This window comes from Protomyctophum bolini, assembly GCF_963924005.1.
Source record: "Protomyctophum bolini genome assembly, chromosome: 19".
Taxonomy (NCBI): domain Eukaryota; kingdom Metazoa; phylum Chordata; class Actinopteri; order Myctophiformes; family Myctophidae; genus Protomyctophum; species Protomyctophum bolini.
The window spans coordinates 19,937,606-19,961,995 of NC_137880.1; the positions used below are offsets into that span (position 1 = coordinate 19,937,606).

At 42.4% G+C, this 24,390-nt stretch overlaps 1 protein-coding gene across 3 annotated transcripts in view; it reads left to right on the plus strand.

Annotated features, from left to right (window-relative positions):
• Positions 1-24,390, plus strand: part of ryr3 (ryanodine receptor 3) — a 162,907-nt gene that overhangs the window by 51,262 nt on the left and 87,255 nt on the right. For all 3 annotated transcript variants that reach the window (XM_080790176.1, XM_080790177.1, XM_080790178.1), the window contains 20 exons: positions 1,415-1,533; positions 2,873-3,006; positions 3,320-3,561; positions 4,307-4,499; positions 4,895-5,111; positions 5,525-5,629; positions 9,464-9,567; positions 10,120-10,203; positions 11,480-11,639; positions 12,642-12,786; positions 13,208-13,416; positions 13,902-14,076; positions 16,441-16,649; positions 17,637-17,800; positions 17,951-17,990; positions 19,326-19,486; positions 20,249-20,411; positions 22,079-22,165; positions 22,869-23,095; positions 23,624-23,836. In XM_080790176.1, the coding sequence (XP_080646302.1) occupies positions 1,415-1,533; positions 2,873-3,006; positions 3,320-3,561; positions 4,307-4,499; positions 4,895-5,111; positions 5,525-5,629; positions 9,464-9,567; positions 10,120-10,203; positions 11,480-11,639; positions 12,642-12,786; positions 13,208-13,416; positions 13,902-14,076; positions 16,441-16,649; positions 17,637-17,800; positions 17,951-17,990; positions 19,326-19,486; positions 20,249-20,411; positions 22,079-22,165; positions 22,869-23,095; positions 23,624-23,836 (3,151 nt within the window). The remainder of the gene's footprint in view (positions 1-1,414; positions 1,534-2,872; positions 3,007-3,319; positions 3,562-4,306; positions 4,500-4,894; positions 5,112-5,524; positions 5,630-9,463; positions 9,568-10,119; positions 10,204-11,479; positions 11,640-12,641; positions 12,787-13,207; positions 13,417-13,901; positions 14,077-16,440; positions 16,650-17,636; positions 17,801-17,950; positions 17,991-19,325; positions 19,487-20,248; positions 20,412-22,078; positions 22,166-22,868; positions 23,096-23,623; positions 23,837-24,390) is intronic.

Consider the following 24,390-nt stretch of genomic DNA (forward strand, 5'->3'; position numbering starts at 1 on the left):
TATAACTCGTGCTGTTTGCTTGAAGATCTGTCCTGCAGAGACCCGCCTGATCGCTCATCGCGGTTCACTGTTGTATAACTTGATCTGTGCAGGCTATGATGACGTATTTCCTGTTGCCTTATATGGTGTGGAATGGGCGTGGATGTTCCATCAAACCAGGTGACACCAGGCGAATCGCTTGGGAAAGAGGCGGAAAAGGCACACCGGGCGAACCGCACAAATTAACTACACCACCGCTGAATTACATGGGAAATTGCCGCAGCTTGATCGGACGGATAAATACGATATCATTACGCATCTCCTTTACACCGTACAGCGTACATTTTCGTTGTGAATGAGGACCTGAGAGTGCACAATCGAGTTTGCAAAAATCAACCTGTAAGGCTCAGGGCACTATTTTGGACATAACGGCTTGAAGTACAGTCAACCGCATGGCAACAGACTTTTCTGGCCTGGAGAAGGGTGGAGTACCTGTGGCGAAGTGCTGAGCTAGGTTGGATTAGGCTGAATGTATTATTGGATGTGTTGCAGCTAGATTCAATCATACTGGTAATTTTCATAGTATCATAGGAGAAAAGTTTCCGGAATATAATTTGTCCCAATGACAAATTGATGTCATCAAACAACAAATCCAAAGCACCTCAAACAGACCGCCAAGAGCCGATGTAAATGTATCTAATTTATTTAAAATTGCAAACATAGTTTACACCCCCAACGCCCAGGGTTATTTAATACATTAAATCAGAGCGCCCAGAGATTTGGCATTTGATTTGATTATCTTTATTTTGAAACCTTCAGGTAAGACAGTCAAATAAGAAAAAGAAAAAAAACAATATATAACATATATTAGAATTAGCATTAGAATGAAGACAACTAGCTTTCTACCATTCTAACTACATTTTACAGTGGGAGGGGTGGGGGAAATGGAGAACAGGGGGCATCTATGAAACAATTCAAGGCCAACATGCATGTTGGGACAGGATTTTGGCTGATTAATGGGTACATGTATTTTGGTCTGGATTTCTCTTTTGACAATGGTCCTCTGAGAAGCCTTTCTCACTTCAAATCCCATAATAAGCAGAGCAGTCATAATTTGGTGTCCTTGTGTACAGTACCTTCCAGACTATGAAGGGCATAAGTACACAGACAGTCCACTTGACTCCATCTGTGTACAGCACGTGTAAACGTACTCTCTGTTTTAACTACTTAAACCCTATACATAGTTGACCGTAATCTCCCACGGTTCAAGGTCGGTTAGGGTTTCCCTATGCATCAAATCTCTTGAGATCTACCTCTCTTTGAGAGATCCGATTTTTTTTTCTGTAAAAATTAAGCCAACTCTGAGCTTTGCTCAGAGATTGATTTTGAAAATGACAAACCTGACCTCCCTTCTCCTCCTGGCCTGTCCTCTTAGGAATTCTAGAGGTTCTCCACTGCATCTTGGTTGAGAGCCCAGAGGCTCTGAACATCATCCAGAAAGCACACATTAAATCCATCATCTCTCTGCTCTACAAGCATGGACGGAACCACAAGGTGAGGACATTGCCTTGGACACACACACACACACACACACACACACACACACACACACACACACACACACACACACACACACACACACACACACACACACACACACACACACACGCACACGCACGCACACACCAAACATGGTTCCCTTTTAATATCTACACATAAACAACGGCAGCATTTTATAAACATCTTTTGACCTGGTTTAGCATTCTGGAGTCACCCTCAACAGCCACGGCAGGCTAAACTGATTGAGGGTAAGCTGCCAGTATAGCAGACGTTGCCGTCTGCCTGCAGCTTCCATCCTTTCTCCTTCCTTTTAGCTCTGGGCAAGCAGAACAACAGGCAACATCACACTGCAGTTTGGGCCTCTGAGAAGAGGATTTAATACAGTAGCACAGCAGCTCGTTGCCAACTTATAAGTCCTCAATCACTGTTAAAGGCAAGGTCAGACTCACACCCACAGGTTTTATTCTCCAATCATTAAACAAATTAATATAAATATTTGTCATGGATGGGAACATGGCTGCTGTGACGCCGGTGACATTCCAACTACCGGTATGTGTTTTACACACTGCCTTAACACGTCTCTGACTCCCAATATTTGTTCTGTAAAGAGTGCTTGGCTACGTGACCGTGACCTCATAAACAACAGCTGTTGATTAGTGAGAGGCAGCTGGAATGCTGTGGCCCACATGGTGTTGGGATCGGTCGGCATTATACTAGTCGGGTGGAAAACTTTTATGTCCAAAACAGTTACTTTTCAGGAAACCTGCATTCCAATCGATCCAATGTAGTTATTATTGTAGTTATTATTTAGTCATAATGTCTTGTTAATCCATGTCATGTTTTTTTCCAAGCTCACTCAATGCGATGCGTTGTGAGCTTGTAGAATCTTGTGTGGCACGGTAGTATGATGAAGTATGGCATTCATTTATGAAAAAAACTAACAAATTGAAATCTGTTTATGAGTGGTTTCTTCCCGACAGCAACGATATGCTACCACCTGTCTGTTTGATGTGGGGGCTTGTATATTCCAGTGAGACAAATGAGGGGGATTGTCACCACAGGCAGTTTGAGGACACATTGTATTTATATTCAATCACATGAGAATGAAGGAAGCGCATCAGAGTGTTACCAAGATTGTTCATTAATAATTACACTGAGTGAGAGACAAAGATGCAGAAACCAGGGTCCATAATCTTCTTTTTTTCTTTCTGCCTTTCTTTCTGCATTTCCTTTCTGCATTTCCTCTCTTTTATTTCATTCTTTTCATTTATTATTTATGTCTCTCCTCTCCTTTCTTTAACTCTTTCCGTTTCCCTCTCCCTCTCCCTCCCAGATCTTGGATGTGCTGTGTAGCCTCTGCGTCTGTAACGGGGTAGCCGTAAGAGTCAATCAGAATATTATTTGTGATCACCTGCTTCCAAAGAGGGACCTGCTCCTTCAAACTCGCCTGATCAATGATGTTCAGAGGTAATGAATTGCACCTGGCTCCACCACGGTGGATTAGATTCACCGAGGCAGGTTGCACTTGACCTTTACACAACTCTTTCCAATGATTTTATCTGGAATATATTAAGTCAATACGTGGCAGATCAACAAGCTTTTGATTTAGTTTTCTTTGAAAAGACTCGATGTACACATTAGTTATATAAGAGAACAGAATAAAAGAACAGAGAAAGGTAATGTGGAACAATGTCAGCCACTTATTCAGTGCCTCTACTGTATGTACAGTATGTCTCAATACTGAGCAGTTCATATGATGCATGTCTTTTCACCTATCCAGTATGAGGCCGAACATCTTCTTGGGTGTGGCCGAGGGATCGGCCCAGTATAAGAAGTGGTACTTTGAGGTGGTGATTGACCAGGTGGACCACTTTGTGACCGGCGAGCCCACTCACCTCAGGGTGGGCTGGGCCAACACCGCCGGCTATGCTCCGTACCCCGGAGGAGGAGAGGGATGGGGGGGCAACGGAGCTGGGGACGACCTTTACTCCTACAGTTTTGACGGACTTCACCTCTGGTCAGGTAGGAATCTTTACCAGACTGCAGTAGGGCTATCTGCTATTTTCTCAGAATGTTTTCCTATTTTGACATACCCAGAGTAGGTACGATAGGGCTCATGTAGTTATGGTAAGCCTGTGTTGGACGTAAATAACTGTAAGCTGTCCAGGGGCATGCTGTCCACACTGGATGGCTATGTTGTGACTTTGCAGTTTCTCAAGGGCAACATTACACAGAACTACCCAACCAGCCTCCGGATGACGTAACCTCTCTTTACCACTTAGCTAGTCTCTCCCATGCTCCCTAGCTCTACTTCACCCAGTGTGCGATCTCAGCTCGCCGTCGACTCTCTTCTAACACAGCATCTACCATATGTCACATCTACTTACGCCTCCCCGGAAACCACTGAAAGGCTTGTCACCTTCCTTCCCTTGCTTTCATGCTCTTCCCTGCAAGAATACGCCCACCCCCCCAAAACAAAAACAAAAAACAACTCCCGCAATCTCATACCTCACCAACCTTAGTCTACAGCAGTGGTTCCCAAACACTGTGCAGAGGCACACTGGTGTGCTGTGATAGAACAATACAAATGATTATGAATACTTTTTTTGTTTTCGCTCCATCAATACAAAAACAACTTGCTCTATAGTACTCTCCCTTTCCCCTCCACTGCACATGTGTCCCTGCCCTACATTCCCAATGACTTTGCCATTGTAGCAGCCATCCTTTCTCTCTCTCTCTCCATCCCCATCATGCCCGTCTACTGCAGGGCGTATCCCCAGGGCCGTGGCCTCCATTAACCAGCACCTGCTGAACTCTGACGATGTAGTGAGCTGCTGTCTGGACCTGGGCGCCACCAGCATGTCCTTCAGGATCAACGGACAGCCGGTCCAGGGCATGTTCGAGGACTTCAACACTGACGGCTTCTTCTTCCCGGTCGTCAGCTTCTCAGCGGGCGTCAAGTGAGGCTCAGTGTGGAGAAGGCCATGTGATGACCTACATTAAACGTGCTGTCACTATTTTGACAGCAATAACAATACTATCTGACAGCAACTAACAAAATAATACATTTTTAATTGAGTGGAAATCTACAAGCTCACAACCTCTTGGACTGTAGCATGTTGTGAGCTTCTAGATCTTTTATTTTCACTATTTGTTGTGTGACTGTGGCATACTGTATGTAAGGTGTAACTGGTAAAAAAGAGGTGTCAAATGCTCCCTGAGCTGACACACCCTTGACTGCATGCTTTCCATGCACAACAAGATCTCCAACGTTGTTATTCAATGATAACATCGAGAAAAGTGATCACTGAAAAACTAAAAGTATAATTATTCTCGGAACCGCTTCCTTACTCAGGATCCGTTTCCTCTTGGGCGGTCGCCACGGAGACTTCAAGTTCCTGCCCCCGGCGGGTTATTCTCCCTGCTACGAGGCCTTGCTGCCAAAGGAGAAGATGAGGGTGGAGCCTGTGAAAGATTATAAGAGAGACCATGACGGGATGAGGGACCTGCTGGGAACAACGCAGCTCCTCTCACAGGCCTCCTTCATCCCCACACCAGTGGACACCAGTCAGGTGAGTGGCGGGACACCAACGGTAGTGGTCACTAACCCATCCTACAAGTTGGGGAGAACATTGAGCGTGTCCTTCCGCAAATGTAACACCTCACTGTCTGCTGAAAAGTAGCATCTGGTGACTCCAAGTGGTTGTCTACACCCTCCCCAGACCAACACAGACTATACTGCATGATGATGGAATTAGCAACAACACACACGCACACACACACACGCACACACCCATGCACACACACACAGCAAAGACTGTTACGAATGTACTTGAGTGAAAGTGCTGTCAAACTGATCCCCAGGAATTGAACCAATGCATTTTACGGGGAAGAAGAGTAATTAATCACTTTTGGTCACTGGCCCATTGGCATCTACTGTATTTATCATCCAACCAAACCATCTGCTATGTTCCTCTCCTTCCAGATTGCGCTCCCTGCTCACCTGGACAATGTCCGGGACAGGTTGGCAGAGAACATCCATGAACTATGGGGGATGAACAAGATCGAACTGGGTTGGACCTATGGCAAGGTACTGGCTGTACACTCCAACGCCATCCCTGCACACACTGCAGGGAGATGATGAAACTAGGCTTCCATTTGTAAAAATAAAAATTAATTAATGAAACTAGGCTTCCATTTGAGAAATAAATGAATTTTTTTATAACCACTTAATTAATACTTAATTATGACGAGTCCCAGCCTCCCAGGGACTTTTTATGATTCCCACTTCAACGACGTTAGGAGTCATATTTTGCCATTTTTACAAATTGTAGCAGTTAACTCCCATTTCATTTTATATGGTTATAATGTGGTTATATTCATGTAGAAAACAGAAGAAGAAATGATTATTATAACTAAAGCTAGCAAAATAAACTAGAATACAAAACAGTACAGTAGTACAGTAGTGCATCCCGTGGATGCAGAGGTCGTTGTTTTATTGCGTCCCTTAACTGCGTTTTGGGATGCAAAAGGCACCCTATTTTAAGCATCAACATTATAGTTCCACACTCACTCCAGGGGTCCACATTGCATATAGTTATACTGTCGTATGTAAAATAGCAGATCTACAAGTTCAAAACGTGTCGCACTGCAATGTGTTTTCAGCTTGTAGATCTGCTATTTTTGCTATATTTGAATTGAAATCGTGAATTATTGTTTTGCTATTTTTGAATTGGAATCCTTAAAAGTATTTTTTTTTATTTAATTTCAAATGCATTTAGTTATGCTTATGTTTTACTTAAATGCAAATACATTGGACATTAAAAAAAGACAATAACATTTGAATACTAGTCATTTAGCTACTATATATACTGAAGTAATTAAAGCGTGTCATGTTTGCATATTTGTAATTGAAGAGCTGAAATCAATAATATGTCAGTATTAACCTTCGGGCTGCATTAAGTGAAGGTGGGGGCTGAATGTGGCCCCCGGTTTTCCAGTTGATGTATGTATGTAATTATGTATGGGCAAAGCCAGTTGATGTATGTATGTAATTATGTATAGGCAAAGAATCTAGACACAGCTGCGTGACATGAGACTAATTCATTAGAGCGATAGAGAGAGAGAGGTGTGTGTGTGTGTGTGTGTGTGTGTGTGTGTGTGTGTGTGTGTGTGTGTGTGTGTGTGTGTGTGTGTGTGTGTGTGTGTGTGTGTGTGTGTGTGTGTGTGTGTGTGTGTGTGTGTGTGTGTGTGTGTGTGTGTGTGTGTGTGTGTGTGTGTGTGTGTACGTGTGTACGTGTGTGTGTGTGTGTACGTGTGTGCATGTGTGCATCAATTTAACAAAGGTGCAGACGATCAGAAATCCGCAGAGAGTGATCGACGTTTGCGTTACTCTATGCCGAATTGAAGTGGACTTTTTTTTCTCCCTGGAAATAAAAACGTCTGGGTTTCCCAGGCTAGTGTTAATGTGGTTCACATATTTTTAACTAGATTGTTAACACAATTGTTAATTGTGTCAAACAGTCTATGAACCAAAAGAAAATGCATGTATTTGATTCAGTCCGACCAGGAGAAAGGATAAAACAACATATCCCCACCGGCCATACATTTATTTTTGTAGGGGATACAAAAGCAGATGCATGGATCCCCCCCGCGCTGATCCCACTCAAGCCCGGTGACACGAGTAACATGACCCAAATTCTCACCTGTCTATCAGAAATCAAATGTTGGGATATCCCAGAACTCTCTCCAACGTAATGAGTCTAAAAAGTGAGATCCTCTTATTTGGCCCATGACATTCCACCATCCCCTTCCAGTCACATCTTGGCAATCTGTCAAACAATGTTAAGACCTCGGCCCACAACTTGGGTGTGATGTTTGACTCAGACTTGCCTGTTTCTTTCAACTTCTTTCCAAACTAGGTCATTTTTATCATTTGCAGACCTTGAAAAAGTTATTCATGTTTTTATTTCATCTCGCTACTGCAACTCATTATACTCTAGGCTTAGCAAAAAAGTTATCTCCGTCTTCGACTTGTACAAAACTCCACATCTAGAGTACAACTTAAGGTCTAGGAGACATGACCACATTACACCAATCCTGGCTGCTCTCCACTGGCTGCCGGTGACTTTTAGCGTTGACTTTTAAGATTTTATTGATTACTTTTAAAGCCATGCAATGCCTGGCTCCCAGCTATATTTCGGATATGCTGGAACCATGCAGGCCAGCACACACCCTTAGATCCTCAGGTTTGGCTCTCTTAGAATTTCCCTCGACTCGCCTGATCACCATGGGCAACCGGGCTTTTGCTGCCAGGGGGCTCAGACTCTGGAATGACCTGCGTTTGGCTTTAAGGCTAGCAGTGTCATCTTTTAAATCACTTTTGAAAACATATTTCATATGTCTATATGATTTGTTTTTTTTAATTGTCTTATATTGTTTGTTTTATGCATTTTAATTGTTGTTGGTTATCCCTATGGATGTGTTTTTACCGTGGCATTGTAAAGCATGCCACTTTGTAAACATTGCTTCCGAAAAAATATATTATTATTCCGTTTCCGTCACAGCATCTCTCCCCTCAAAGGCATCACACAGACCGTTTTGGCAAAATGATCATGCTGCCTTCCAAAAATGTGTCATTTAGATTAATTACGTCTGCATGACATTGCCACTCAGGCGAGGAGGGGCCAGGGCCTTGTCATTTATACTGGACAATATTTAGCTACTAGCCCTGACCCTCAGCCTGAATTAACATTTAGTTCCACTTCATTAGTCATTCTGAAAGTGTTCCCACTGCAGCCGTTTTTCAAGATGAAAAACTGGTAGCTTTGCTGGTAAAGTTGTAACAATAATGTCCTATCCTTTCACATTAGACTGTTCCCTGCTCCTATCCTTTCACATTAGACTGTTCCCTGCTCCTATCCTTTCACATTAGACTGTTCCCTGCAATCATAATATCCTGTAGCCGGTCACAAAATGCGATACATCACAGAATTTGGTGTAACACTGAGATTAATTTCTTCTTCATTGCATTCAATAGATGCTTATTGGACTGGTTAGAATTTCAATCAATACAACACACTGGACATTAACAACACCAGACCCTAAATCCCAACATACAGAATTCTTTGAATTGGCGTGAAATTCTGTGAATGGTGATTCAGGTGCTGGAGCCAGCCAATTTAGGCACTTAAATGCTAAGCATTTAATTTAGTTTGAACAAGTCCTCGTTAGTCCTTCAAAGTGACATTGTCCCCAAATTACCCAATCCTAGATAGGAGAAAGTTTGAACAAAGGAACAGTTACTTGGCAGGGATTCACACTGATATGGTTGATAAACTTGGTTATGGATTGGCTACATCATGTCCGAGTGCTCGGCCTGTGTACTGCATGTGTTTGGGGACACACATACATACATACAGTACAGTATACTTATTGGTTTCCTGTGGACAGCAGAAGATACCCAGAGGTAGCGGTTATGCCACGGTCTTTATTGAGAGCCTGAGCACAGCAGCACATTGCTCTCAATTAGATGCTCACGCAGACAGCAGAACTTTATGCCCCGCTGTGGATCATCCCTCCCAGTTAATCGCATCATTTAAAACATCAACACCTGAGGATTTAATTATTCAGGGCGACAATTAACTAACATGTGAATTCAGTGAATTGTGACTGCACATATAGTCACAGAGTAGACTGCACAGAGTAGAGTAGTAGCTCGCCCCTCCTGGAGAGTAGACTAAATCTCTCTAAACCTGTGCTTTGTGCGAGGTGTGAGCACTGTGACGTATACTTTTGCCTGTTGGCTGTGATGTGTAATTATTCTTTCCATATTTATAGAATCTACCTTCTGTTAGGATGTTGTTGATTGATTGATTGATTTATCGATCAACCTTAATCATGCCTAAACCTATTTTCTCTCCAGGTTCGTGATGACAACAAGAGGCAGCACCCTTGCCTTGTGGATTTCACTAAGCTGCCTGAAACGGAAAGGAACTACAACCTGCAGATGTCCAGCGAGACGATCAAGTAAGTCTGAATGCCTCTGCTAAAGAATCTACTTACATATTCATAGAAAACCCACTGCTCTCAGCTGGATGCTGTTGAAGCACAGATTAGGCCAGGATTAAAGCAGCACCTTCTAATGAGTTGTATCTCCTCGCTGCACTCCGCTATTGATTCTTACAAAGTCGAGAGTGCAACGTCCATTTCTGCTAGTCACTGAGTCATCGTTCTGTGGAATCATTAGGCTTGGCTCTCCACGCGTAACTCCCTTTTACATGGAGCTTCGATTAGATATGCAATCTGTCAGTACTGTATACATGCAGTAGTTATCCTCAGTATATTGATTGGCTGAGATCTATCTGTGGGCTGTTATTTATTTTTATATTTTTAAAGCACTCTCATGCACTCAACAAATTCTACTTTCATCGGATGGAGTTCAATGTGTCTTTTACAGTATATTGACATTTTGTCACGTCCTTCCGTGATGTAATAACATTTCTTATGGTTGTCCAATATATCTTTGTCTGTCTGTGTCCACTCAACCTTTCTGCTGTCTGGTGTCTGTCCCTTTCTCAGAACGCTGTTGTCCCTTGGCTGCCACGTTGCCCTGTTCCATGTGCACGCTGCGGATGATCTGAAGAAAGTCAAACTACCCAAAGAGTACGACCTTTTGTTCCTACTCTGTGTTTACACAACCACGACCAGGTCAACAGGTTAGAGTTACATTGGCCCATATGTGAGAGGACCTGTACATCTGGGTCATCTGGGCTGACCACAAAGAGGACAGATGCTCTGCTCCACCTTTCCATATTCTCCCATGCCTGTTGCACCAGCCAAGACCCACCTGCAAAAGACACAGGGACATTACATGAGTAGGACTACCTTTGGTCCAATTAACCAGATGAACCCTAGTGTGCCTATTCTGGGAATAGCATTCTCACAATGCATCACGTTTTGACACATTTTAGGTTGTGTTAACAAATTTTGTATAGACCCCTGGGGGACACCAGTCAACTATAGGGTTTAATTGGTTTTAAAGATGGAGTGCCGTGATTTTTTTCCACCCTAAAACATGATCATCAGGTCTTATTGTTATATAAGGAGGTATAGTTTTTTCAAAAAAGTGTACAGTATTTGTTAAAATGTTGTTTTTATGTGGGCACGCCCACCAGTTCATCAAGTATGCCTGGTTTGCCTAGTGGGTGGTGATGGGTGGTGATCCACCCACAGCTGTAGTTGTATGATAAAGGGTGAGGGGTTAGGGGAGGGGCTGATAGTGTGATGTCACTATATTACTGTTTATTTCATTGGCCCGTTTGACTGTCAAGGGTTCAGCCTCCAGGAAGAATCCCTAAATACAAAGTTAATAGAGCGTCGCAGTCCCGCCCCCTTTCAGAACGACGAGTGGCCCAGGAAATGATTCATTTTCTCCATAGGCTTTTCAAAAAGTATTTATATAAAGACGGTTACGCCGCGGACAAAGCCAACTCGGATCGTGACAAATCATGACAACAAACACAATATTTTGTGCCGATCAAATAATTTTAAATCTTACTAATTATTTGATCGGCCCAAAACATTGTAATTATTGTCATGATTATGATAATTATTGTCAGCCGAGTTGGCTTATAATATATGCCATGTTGTGATATATTATATCTAAAGAAACTGCAACAGAATTCAAAACAAAACACCTTGGGGTTCAATCTCTGCCAGCACCAACATCTCTTGTTCTAAATATTTCTGATTATGTCGTTTGGACCTTGACCTTTGACCCAAACATTAATCAGCTCTTCAGTGGAGACTGCTGATCGTTTATAACAAGTTTCATGAAATTCCACCCATCGGTTCCCAAGTTCCTTCGCTCACGGACAGACAATTGCAATAACCTTGGTCATGAGATATCTTGACAGCTGTCATGTTGTGTCATTTGCAGCTATTCGATGTCTAACGGTTACAAGCCTGCGCCACTGGATCTTTCTGACGTGAAGCTGTCTGCAGGTCAGGAGGTTCTGGTAGATAAACTGGCGGAGAACGCCCACAACGTGTGGGCCAAGGACAGAATTAAACAAGGATGGACCTATGGCATCCAGCAGGTAACCACACTCCAGTTTTACTTAAGTAAGAGAATAATATAGAGATACTCCGGAGATAAGTCCGGAATTCAAAATGTACAAAAGTATTGACATCAAGATGTACTTAAAGTACCAAAAGTAACACTACTCATTATACAGAATGTCCCATTTCAAATGTTTTGAAATGTATAATAATCTTTTGAAGCCGGAATGTGGTGGTTACTGTATGTTTTGTGATAATAATCCAAATTTACAAAGTAAATAGTAACTAAAGCCATGTCAAATAATTGTAGTGGAGTCGGCAAGTACAATATTTGGATCTGAGATTTAGTGGAGTAGAAGTGAAAGTATTGGAAATTGGAAAAGTAAAGGACACATACCTCGAAATTGTACTTGGTTAATACTTTACACCACTGCCACACTCTCACTGTTAACCACGTGATCCCGACTGTCCTTATTCTTGGAAGAACATTCATTGAAAATAGCTTTGCTATTTGAAGTAAAAGGAAGTATATACTGTAGGGTTTAAGTGTATAAACGAGGGCCAGCGTAGGTCTGCTTGGTCTTTACAAAATAATGGAGACGTTTCATGATGACACAACACCAGCTGTGTGGACTTCAGATTACATCTCTGATTAATTGTCTTTTTATTGACCTCATCTAATGAACTAATTACTTCTACACAGAATCAGATTAGATGGATATCTTAATGACTCTGCACTTTTGCTGATGCACACACAACTCAATCTCGAACAAACTTGGAAACAGTACGGTAGCTACATGCACATTATCTGCCTGCCCCTTTGGCACTCTCTGTATTAGTGTGCAGATCTCGGTTCTACCTGCCTATTTGCTCTGAATTATTGTAGAGCTGCAAATATCAATTATTTTCTTAGTGATTGTTCTATCGAATACAAATAAACAAAATGTTGTTTTATTTGTCAAAATCAATTGTCAAAAAAATATATAATTGATTTAATCGATTAGTATTTTTGATTGTGTATCTTCTCTTGTTTGTGCTAGGATTTGAAGAGCAGACGTAATCCGCGTCTGGTGCCATATGCTTTACTGGACGAGCGCACAAAGAAGTCCAACAGAGACAGTTTGAGAGAAGCCATCAGGACTCTAGTTGGATACGGATATGATATTGATCCTCCAGACCAGGAAGGTGAGGATATGGTATTATATGGTCGTGTTTTACTGCTTTCCTGAGTCTTTATGCGTATGACTTATGGGTTATGACCCTGATGTCAGTCTTTCAACATGCTGAATGAAGACCTCACTTCAGTTTGGAGGTCAAAGATAAGGATAAATGTGCCATGTCATATAGCATTGCATTCAACGTATTCAATAACAAACATAATTTTTTACTTTGTATTTTCCTTTTGAAAATCACTTCTCATCAAGCCTTATAATTAATTCTCCTCACCTTTGTAGAGTTTGTGTTAAAAAAGCTCCTATCTGTTGCATTATCTTATTGGATGGTAATCAATATCAGCAGCATATCACACTGAGACCCATTTCAGTTGTGTGATCTGTGTGAGTTTAGGGGCCTTATCTGGATCTTCCAATTTTCTCCCCGCCAATAGCTGTGCATGACCTGGATAACCAGGACAACAGAGAAACCATTCGCTTATTCCGTGTGGAGAAGACGTATGCAGTGACAACAGGAAAGTGGTACTTTGAATTTGAGGCCGCGACCGGAGGTGATATGAGGGTGGGCTGGGCCAGACTCGGCTGCAGACCCGATGTGGAGCTGGGATTCGACGACCAAGCCTACGTCTTTGACGGATACAGGGTAAAACCAGCTATACTGTACTCGGCAACATATAGTAGTTATATTGTACCTCTGTAGTAAAAGCCATACTTGCCTGTTTGCTTACAATGCTCTTTGCTGTGCTGTTAAGCTCGACGACCGCTGAGCTTTCCAGATGCTTGTTAGAATAAAATGATTGTGATCTGTACAAACACATGAGAAAATAGCTGATCTGCAAGATCACAATATGTCACTGCACCTTGTTTGCTTTGTAGATTAGCTATTTTCGGCAAAGAGATTTGGTGTAAATAAAAGCAGGGGACTAAGTACATTATAGACCCCCGGGGGGTGCCGTTCAATGGAGTAGTGTTTAAGTTGTTAATAATGCGACCAATATATATTGTACAGTAGTCTTGTCAATAGTAATGTAGTATCACAACAGGAGAGCTGGAAAATGAGGGAGTTCTCTAATTGCTGCCAATATTTTGTAACCACATTATCTTGTGTTTTGTTTTGTTTTCCCTCAGGGTCGACGTCTGCACGCCGGCAGCCGATACTTTGGGCAGCCATGGAACGAGGGAGACGTGGTTGGCTGCATGATTAACATGGAGGACAAGTCTATGATTTTCACCCTCAATGGAGAGCTCATAATCACAAGCAAGGGCTCTGAGCTGGCCTTCATGGACTTTGAGACGGAGGATGGTGAGTTTTCAACACTACGGGTATAAAATGTGTGGCTCTTGTATGGCCTAAAGTTGTTATGCAGCAAAAACATAAAATAAACTCATGAACACAACAGTGTTGCAGTTCAATAATCAGCTAGTTGCACTATATAAACTAGAAAAAGTGCCCCTCGGGGCACAGGTCTCCACCAGGCCAGGTCAGGTTGTGGCCTCCTGCCAATGTGAAAAGGGTGACATTTGTTCTTACTCCTTTGATGGCAATTGGATGATTTGAAGCATTTTGTTCCAAAAATGTGTTTTGCAAAAATCCACCTGTTGGTGGCACTATAACAGGCCAATGTGAAAAGGTTGGGATATATGCCTCAGCCTAGTAGGAAAGTGCGTGAATGATTTCATGTAAATTGCACACTGTGTTCATGATTTGAGACTTTTTGTTAAAAACGGGCCATTCTTGCAAACTTTGAAAGCCAATGTTAGCCAATTAGGATTGAATATGAAATACACACGGAAGGACGGAGTGCAAAACATACTTTCAAAACATACCTTCGGCCTGGTGGAGACAATGAACACGGCAGCCCACGGCAGGTAGAAAGGATTAGTGATGCCTGCAATTAACAATCGAGTACTTTTTTATATTTAAATGATATATTTATAATTGACTAAATCAATTTGTCTTAAACCACTTATATACTTTGTCGTGGAACGATCAATTAATTCGTTGTCTATTCAAAAATAGACAATCTACAAACAAACAGCATGTAGATCAATTATTTTAAATATTTTTGCTATTGTATTTAAAACCATATACCATTTTATATATATTTCATCCGGTTACATAGATTAGTTTGATGAACAGTTGCATCCCTAAAAGAATATCCATTTATTGTACCAATTCACTATATCAATGGGTTTCTGAAACTCTTCCCAGCAAAACGAACCTAGGGCTCCATTTTCGTCACCGCTAAACCCCTTATGACTAAACTTCCTTGCCTTTTTTTTACTATTTTGCTAAACATTTTTGAATAGTTAAAATGGACAGTCTGCAAGCTCACAACGTGTCAATGTAGATTGGCTAGTTGAACTATTCAAAAATGTTTTTCAAAATAGTAAAAAAAAGGCAAAGAATGGAACCCCTATAGTCTCCAAGCAAATCTTCTTTCTTTGGGCAGCCTTGGATCAGGAGGTAAAGCAGGTCATCCAATGATCCGTGGGTTGGCGGTTCAAATCCTGACTCCTCCTGTCCACATGTCGAAGTGTCCTTGGGCAAGACACTGAACCCTGCATTGCCTCCAGTGGTTGGTGTGTGTGTGTGTGTGAATATGGGACGCTTGCGTTATATTCTCCAATGTATGAATGAAATGACCATTGTAAGCACTTTGAGTAATCACTCTGTGCATAGAAAAGCGCTATAAAAATGCAATCCATTATTATAATTATTACCATTGTGGCTGAATGATCAGGGAATATGCCAGGGCAGACTAAGTTCAACTTGGCAAGCTGGTGGTACCCATCAGCACACGACCCACACTATATATCCTACATCTAGTACCACACGACAAAGAAACAGTCGCACACATCTTAAATGGCTGCAGCCACTATAAAGGACAGATGTCAGAATGTATTGTTTTACCTCCAAACTTATGAAATATCAGCCTTTGGTGGAACGTGCTATGGTCTTGGGTAATAATTGTCAACTTATTGTCCTTTGTATTTGGGAATCTGGGCCATGTTCACAAACTTCACAGTACTAAACAAATACTGTTCTGTCTCAGCTATTATGGGCAGTCTGTCTATCTGGAGAAGGCGATGTTTCATTCATCCTTAAGTGGCTTAAAAAAACATTCTGTCCAGTAGTGTCAAGTAGTACTGTATGTCATCACTGCTATCTTTTTGAGGGGCACTAGCCCCTCCTATATTCAGCTATTAGTGTCGATTTTCGTCCTACACAAACATTAAATTCCCAATGACAACATGTCATGTTGATGTGCGATGATGAGAGCATATTATGACCACTTCACACAGGTGTGATTTATTCCTCCGTCTGTTAAGCATGTGCAGCAGTTGCATCTGGTTTGACCGTAATGTACTGTAACCTTCTTCTGATCAGTGTTTTGAATTTTGGATCTAATGTATTGCGCCTTTTGTGCAGATCCAAATCAAATATTTCAAATGTGTGGAGCCTTTCAGTCAAGCACAGTTGTTGATGTTGACTTGAGCACAAGGGTTACTTGTAATGACCCCTCCTGCGACCCCAATCAGCATGCTACATAGGTCAATACTCGGACATAGGGACATACAGTACATACAGACCTGCACACATAGCTGTTCATTGGAGACGGTCTGCACCGCTCAAAATCTCTGCTAACACCACCCCTCCCTCCAGGCTTCGTCCCAGTGTGCAGCCTGGGAATGGCCCAACTGGGCCGCATGAACCTGGGAAAGGACGCGAGCACTTTCAAGTACTACACCATGTGTGGACTCCAGGAGGGCTTTGAGCCGTTCGCCGTCAACATGAACCGCGACATCACCATGTGGTTCAGCAAGCGCCTGCCCACGTTCTGTGATATACCTGAGTCACACCGCCACATTGAGGTAAAGCCCGTACAGACACTGGCACTGCTCATACTCGTTGATTTCATTGAGAGACTGGGTTCCATTTTGTAAAACACACACACACACACACACACACACACACACACACTCGCGCATACACACACACACACACACACACACACACACACACACACACACACACACGCACACACACAAACATTTTCCTTGTGTTATTTACTCACATTATATTGACTGACTCACGGCATACTTAATATTTAATTTAGGATAAAACAAATCCCTACCGGCGTTTCCACCTGACAGTGATGATACTGTATGTAGTTCATATCCAATACATGATAAACATGTACATCAACTTGGGTAATAAAAAAATCCTTGTGTAGTCCAATTTTGCAGTTGAATGGCTTGTAATGAGAAGATCAGTGCTTTTTTAACAACTGTACTTGTTTCATTGTAGAATACATTTCACATCTCTGCATGTTTCGTGTTTGAGTCTTTGCTTGCCTCTTGAAGAGGGCGGTCGCAATCTTTTTCTCTCTCACTCCCTGTTTTATTTTTATTTTTCTATGATGCAAGAAAGATTTATTTGGCGCTGCACTGCGGCGACATGGGCATAAGGGCTACGCTTGCATGCGGGCCCTTTGTCTAAGACAAACTTCTTCCTCAGGAGAACCTTGTGTCAACCATGAATGTATGACTTTGGGATACATTGTTAATTAATCTCATATATCAACACATTCATTGCTTCATCTGAAACTCAAACATGTTTGGAGTCATAGAAGTTCACATGAACCCTACCATCCCTAGTCTGGGCATGTAATAAATTAATAATTGGTGAATATTCAGCCAAAATATGCAAACATGGATCTACAAGCTCGTTGTGACAACTTGTGAGTTTGTGATGTGTAATGGCTATTTTCTGCAAATGTTCTTTCCAGAATAGGGATTGCTAGGGTTCAAGTGGTTAATCTCCACCTCTCTGTCGTCTTCATGATTGCGACTTCTCAGGTGACGAGGATTGACGGGACGATAGACAGCCCGCCCTGCCTCAAGGTGACACACAAGACCTTCGGAACACAGACCAGCAACAACGACATGGTGTACTGCAGGATGAGCATGCCAGTGGAGTTCCACTCCACTGCCAGCATTCTAGATGAATCGCAGAAGCTCAGGTAAGACAGAGTTTACAGTAGTGATTGTTTCATGTCAAGGAGAAATTCATGTCATGTATTTAGCCATGGACCCCCACCAAGACAATTACAGCAAACAATTAGCGTGTTTCTTTTGTCACTCTCTTATGTCACTTTTGTTTGTCCCTGCAGTCAACCTCCAAAAGAAGATGACTATGGAAGAATCACAACCGTAAGCCTACAACACAACTCATTCAGTGTGCTCTTACTCCTGTTTGAAAGGAATAGTTCACAACTTCACACCCAAAAATGAAAGTTCTGTCATTATCTACAAACACCCATGTCAACTGAAACATGGATGACGTGTATTTGGCCACACTGACACAGGGACTGCTGCCCCCTGTCCGGATACTGTTCTGTTTCACTCAGATATACAGTGTTCACATAAGATAACCACATTGGTCGCTGTTGTTAATTGGAGCAATGTGTCAGCTGTCAACATGGCCGCTATCTCTGGGTGCAAGATGTGCCTCATAAGGCATGTATGTGTATGGAAGCAGGAGGTATCTACACAATTACAATCATAACTCGTGTAATTGTTCAACAGATTTTCAAGCGTTTTGGTGTGTTTTCATACCAAAAAGTAATGGTTATTAAACAATTTTAACCTTCAGGTACACATTTAGGCAGTTATGGCAAGTTGCCCTCGCCTACAGTATATGGCAGCGACATTGACGTATCTACATATGTATTCAGTTGTCTTGTCATGTCCTCATTATGTGCTTGTCCCGAGAGATACCCAGGTGTTCCTTGTTAATCTAGGTCCTGTTGTTGTCAGACTTTTACAGCAATGGAATTTTATAACCCAGATGAAATACGAGACAAGCAGAATTTGCTATTTCTATTTTCCTATTACAAGCCAAAAGCAAAGGCAGGCAACCAGAGTGAAGTAATAGTTGAGGTGATGAGACGTAGCTTGAGCAGACAGGTGAAGATCCAGTTCAGTGAGGCAGACACCAGATACAGGGCCGAACGGATGGTCACTGCAAACACAGGAGAGAATGGTAACAGAATTACTGAGAACACAGAACCTCCAAGCCCGGGTGGAACGCGAGTCGTGACTGATTCATTGCAGCCACAGAGTTTATATTCTGGTAGAGTGGTAGCAGCAGTTGAATGGATGTTTTATAGAGCCGTTTATGATAAGCAGCTCCTATCTCCACTTCTGCAATCAGAACATAGAGGGTGAATAGTGAGTGACAGAAGCAATGTTTTTGATTTAGAGCATGGAACATGCTTTTTGAGTAATCTATGGAGTCATCTTTTTCTTCTATTGATAATGAATATTGAATATTTTTGGAGAAAGCTGCTATGATGTTTTGCTGGCAAACTCCTTGTGTGTAGTGTGGACAAATACGGGCATGACGGTGACTAGACAGAATGTACATTTTCGGGTTCATATTCAAAGTTACACCAAAGGGATAATGTGACACACATACAATGTCTTTTCCTTCACTTAACTTTATGAGCTAACCCCCACCCCACCCCCACTGTGTTCTTTTTTCAGTATTACCATTCGGTGAGAATATTTGCTGGCCAGGACCCCGCGTCGGTGTGGGTGGGCTGGGTCACCCCCGACTACCACTTGCACACCAAGAACTTCAGCCTCAACAAGACGCGCACCGTCACCATAACCCTGGGAGACGAGAGGGGCCGCGTCCACGAGAGGCAAGGCCTTCTTGATTTTGAAAATATATAAATGTTAATTTACAAAATACTGTAGGTAAAAGGAAAGCCAACATCATCACAGTACACTATTACAAATGGTATGTGTGCAACTTTGCCAGCTCTGCTTTTAAGAGGATGTACTGTTCAGTGTACACAGTGAAGTAATTCATTAATGAACCAAATGGACCTTTACGGGGGATCCATTTGGTTCCATTTGTAAACTCTCAAAGTTAAATGAACATGATTTTCATTTCTTAGCTTTTGTCAATATTCTATAATGCACATTACGCGTTGTGTTTTGCAGTGAACCATTGTACCTGCACACTGCACAGTACCTGCCATTTGGGGTCAGGGTTAAATTAACTCAGAGGATTTGTTGGCTCCGAGTGAATGTGGGTCGATAGAACCTCAGACCCACTCATGGGACTCACATTGTTTATTCCGCCGTGTTTCTCTGTAAGCAGAGTAATAGTAGTGGCGAGGAATTTCAATGAGGAAGAAACCATAAGTCAGCAAAGGTCAGGAGATGTGGGGCATAACTGAAAAGGGCAGAACAGAAACCAAACTCAAATACCTTTTGTGGTGGAACCTTTTTGTAGTATTTACTGTACATGTTTTTTTTTCCTATCTAGTTTCATAATAGAGCTTGACTTGTGGTTCTCTCTTATTCATGATGGTTTTCCCATGTTTCAGAAGCTTCTTGTTCTGTCAACACATGATGCTACCACTCTAAGCTCATGTTTTCTAACTACTTCAATGCAGCGTCCAAAGGAGCAACTGCTACATGGTGTGTGGATCGGACGTGTTGGGTTCCACAGCCGGCGTCCGCACCAGTGTTGACCTGGAGATCGGCTGCATGGTGGACTTGGCCACCGGTCTCGTCTGCTTCACCGCCAACGGCCACGAGCTGCCCATCATATACCAGGTAATGGGAGCGGAACACAGTGTTGTTGAGTCATGTCGGTGCCTTACTTTACTGTACTGTACAGTACTGTATGACAAGATATTCAGCACTGAATCACATTTTTGTGGGGCTTCTTCACTCTTGCTCACAGCCTATAGGCAACGCAGCCACCTCACTTATACTGTAGTTACAAATATATTTTTAAGAAAATGTGAAAATAGCACATCTACAAGCTCGCACATCTCAACACGCTGTGAGCTTGTTAGCCTCGGAAACCACAGGCGTTTTGTTTTATGAGCTTGTAGAACGGCTATTTTCTCTATTCGTTCTATGACAAAGTACTATAGAGTCTTATATAAATCTTAAGTGGTTTGGTCCAGTCAGACTGAACACCAGGGTCAGGTGCAGAGTTCCATCACCTAGTGTGTACTGTAATTACAGTCAATCATTAAATCTATCGAAAAAATAAATGTAACAAAATATACATTATTCAGTATTTCATCTAGCAGTGAGCTCCAGTATAACACTATCATAGTATCATACATCACAACATCCATCAAAATCCAAGAGTATTATTATCTGTTTATGTAGAGAGCCAGTTATTTCCATAACTTTAGAACTACCTTAAAAAACATCACAAAGTCAGAAGAAATCACAACATTGCCATAATGAACAACAACCACACAAACACCACCGGGTTGGCATAATTGCATTCAAATGACTAGGTGATGACATGATGTTATTAGGTAGAAGTAATTTCAGTCCAGAAGGGTCCACTGTATTCATACTGCACGGTCTCTCTAAATGCTTTGGTTGCTGAAACTGTGTGGAAAAATAAATTACATCAAAAACGTCTGCATTGCAGAACCATTTCAAAGTGTTGCAGGCAACAGTGCAACACACTCTCTCTCTCTGTTTGTAGCTCAACAGCGCCAGTTTAGCACCTGATGGTACCCTAAACATACATGGGGACAGACATAGGGAGAGACGGACGGACATTGCTGTTCCTTGGAGTGGCTGCACCACTCAAAAAGAAATGTAATGTGTGGTGAATGACTAAAGACTAGGATATAATATACAGTACAGTTTTGAATGGCATCTTTCCTGAGGCTATTTTACAAACGTTCAATAAGAGGCTGTTGTTGTGGCACCACAGTGACAGGTCTGCCATGTCCTGCAGATACAGTATTGGCTGTATTGTTACAGTTTGTGATCAGGCCACCACCACTGATGGTGTTGTATTTACACCACAGGGAGTACAGCATACAACATACAGCACACAACCCTGGGGATCTCTGGGGGTGAGGCTATTTGAGGTCTGTCTGCCCACCTTGACTACCTGTGGTCTGGCTGTCAGGAAGTCGAGTATCCAGAGTCTCTGATGGTTGCCGATGATGGAAACGTATTTAAACATTTAAAGCTCAGGCTAATTCAAAAGCTTTGAGGTTAAATGCTCTCTGACACCTGTGTAATTGTGTTGAGGTCCTCTTTCAGAGATGAACCATGGACTGATTTAAATTAACGGCCATATGGGGGAGAAGACATTAATCACAACAGATATTATTACCCATGAAGAACATTGCATTTGCGGTGGAAAAATGGCAGATCTACATGCTTTCAAGTGTGAGCATACGTACTACTGTACAAATCAACGGTCACTAATTGAGTCCCTGCTTCTTCTCTTTTAGGTGGAGGCCAATATCAAACTGTTCCCTGCAGTGTTTGCCCGACCGACCAGCTCAAACCTCTTCCAGTTTGAATTTGTCAAGATCCAGGTTTGTTTTCGTCCAGACCTCACCATATTGAGTGATTGATATTGGTAAATGGAATGTCGATGTGCAAAAGACACTCTATCCTTGCGGTTAACAACAGTTAACACCCTCCATCCAGACAGTAAATAACAGTGATTCAAGCGACAGTAATTAATTTTGAATTTCACTGTCATTTAGATACATCCCTTACAATTATCACTGTAGATGCAGAGCAATAATGTGGTCTAAATTTCATAGACTTATTTCCTGTTGATGAATAGAACGATGCAATACTTAAGTACAGTACAAAAGTATTGGTATCAAGTTTGAAGTGCCAGTAAAAACGCACACAAAAACTCACATTTTTCAAAATGCGACAACAATGAGCAATGGTCGTGTTGCACATTCAAAACAGGTGGGCAGGGCCGTTGAGTGATATTCAACGAGCACACCCAAACTCCAGTACTTAGAAAGAAATCACATGCAAGGAATTTCTTGACAGCAAGTAGCTCATAAAATGTCTACGGTGGATTTTTATGAAACAAACACTTTACAGATTGAAAGAGGATAATTCAAGCTTTCCCTACAGCTGCAATGTTGGTGATTTTGACATTAGAGAGGATAATTAGAGAGGACTTTTCTGTTTGGATGAATGGGCTGTCTATGGGAAGTGTTATCTGTTTGTACTGTTTGATTTTGTTTTCTATCCCTGTGGTGACACACACAGGATGCCATGCCCCTGTCTTCAGCCATCTTTAAGAGTGAGCTGAGGAACCCCGTGCCCCAGTGTCCGCCGCGGCTGGACGTGCAGACGCTCAGGCCGGTGCTGTGGAGCCGTGTGCCTAACACCTTCCTCCACGTGGAGACGGCCCGCGTCAGCGAGCGGCACGGCTGGGTGGTCCAATGCCTGGAGCCCCTGCAGATGATGGCTGTGTACATACCCGAGGAGAACAGGTCAGAGCAAGGCGGAGACAGACAGATAAAGAGAAATGGCCACAAAGGCTAGGGCCTTTGCCGGCTTCGCATCGTTGAAGCCACGACGGTAGTGCTCAAAACTCAAGGTCAAAAGATGTGTTTTGCAAAAATCGGCCTACTGGTTAGTGGTTTGATTGATTGATTGAATACTTGATTAGACAGAAATGTAAACAGCAACTGAGTACAGTCAAACACATATAAAAGCATAGCACCAAAAGAAAGTCCTTGCGGTCTTGTTTCCATTAGTTTCCGATGTATTTAAATCATAAACGTAGCGCCATGCAAGGAGTGTGTGTGCACAGTTTCATGGTGATTGGGCCAACAGTGCCGGAGTTTACAAGCTCACAGGTGGATGAATGGAAGGACAGTGTGCAAAACATAGTCTTGGCCATGAATTCAGTCTGGCGGAGACAACAAAAAGTCAAAACTAATGAAAAAATGCAAAACTACAAAATCCTTGGTATGAATTTTGTCCTCATTCCTCCGTTCTCTCCTTTTCCCTTCCAGGTGTATGGACGTCATGGAGCTGTCTGAGCATGAGGATTTGAGGAAGTTCCACTACCACACACTGAAGCTTTACTGTGCCATGTGTGCCCTGGGGAACACCAAAGTGGCACATGCCCTTGTCAGCCACTTGGACCAATCGCAGCTCATCTACACCATCGACAACCAATACCTCACTGGCATGCTGAGAGAGGGCTTCTACAACGTCCTCATCAGGTGGGGCTCCTGGGCCGCATTCAGACCTCAGCCATTTTGCCAGCAAGGTGATACCTAGGTGACACTTCCCATAAACAGCCCATTCATTCAAACAGAAAAGTCCTCTCTAATTATATTAAACAACGTCAAAATCACCAACATTGCAGCTGTAGGGAAAGCTTGAATTATCCTCTTTCAATCTGTAAAGTTTTTGTTTAATACAAATCTACCGTAGACATGTTATGAGCTACTTCCTGTCAAGAAATTCCTTGCAGGTGATTATTTTCTAAGTATCAGAGTTTGGGAGCGCTCGTTATCAGTAAAGCAACCTCCTGCTGCTGCCTGCTGCATTATGTGCACAAACAAACAAAACAAACACTTTACAGATTGAAAGAGGATAATTCAAGCTTTCCCTACAGCTGCAATGTTGGTGATTTTGACGTTGTTCAATATAATTAGAGAGGACTTTTCTGTTTGGATGAATGGGCTGTCTATGGCAAGTGTCATCTAGGTATCACCTTGCTGGCAAGATGGCTGCGGTCTGAATATGGAGAATAGGTGGGGTTGTGGGCGTT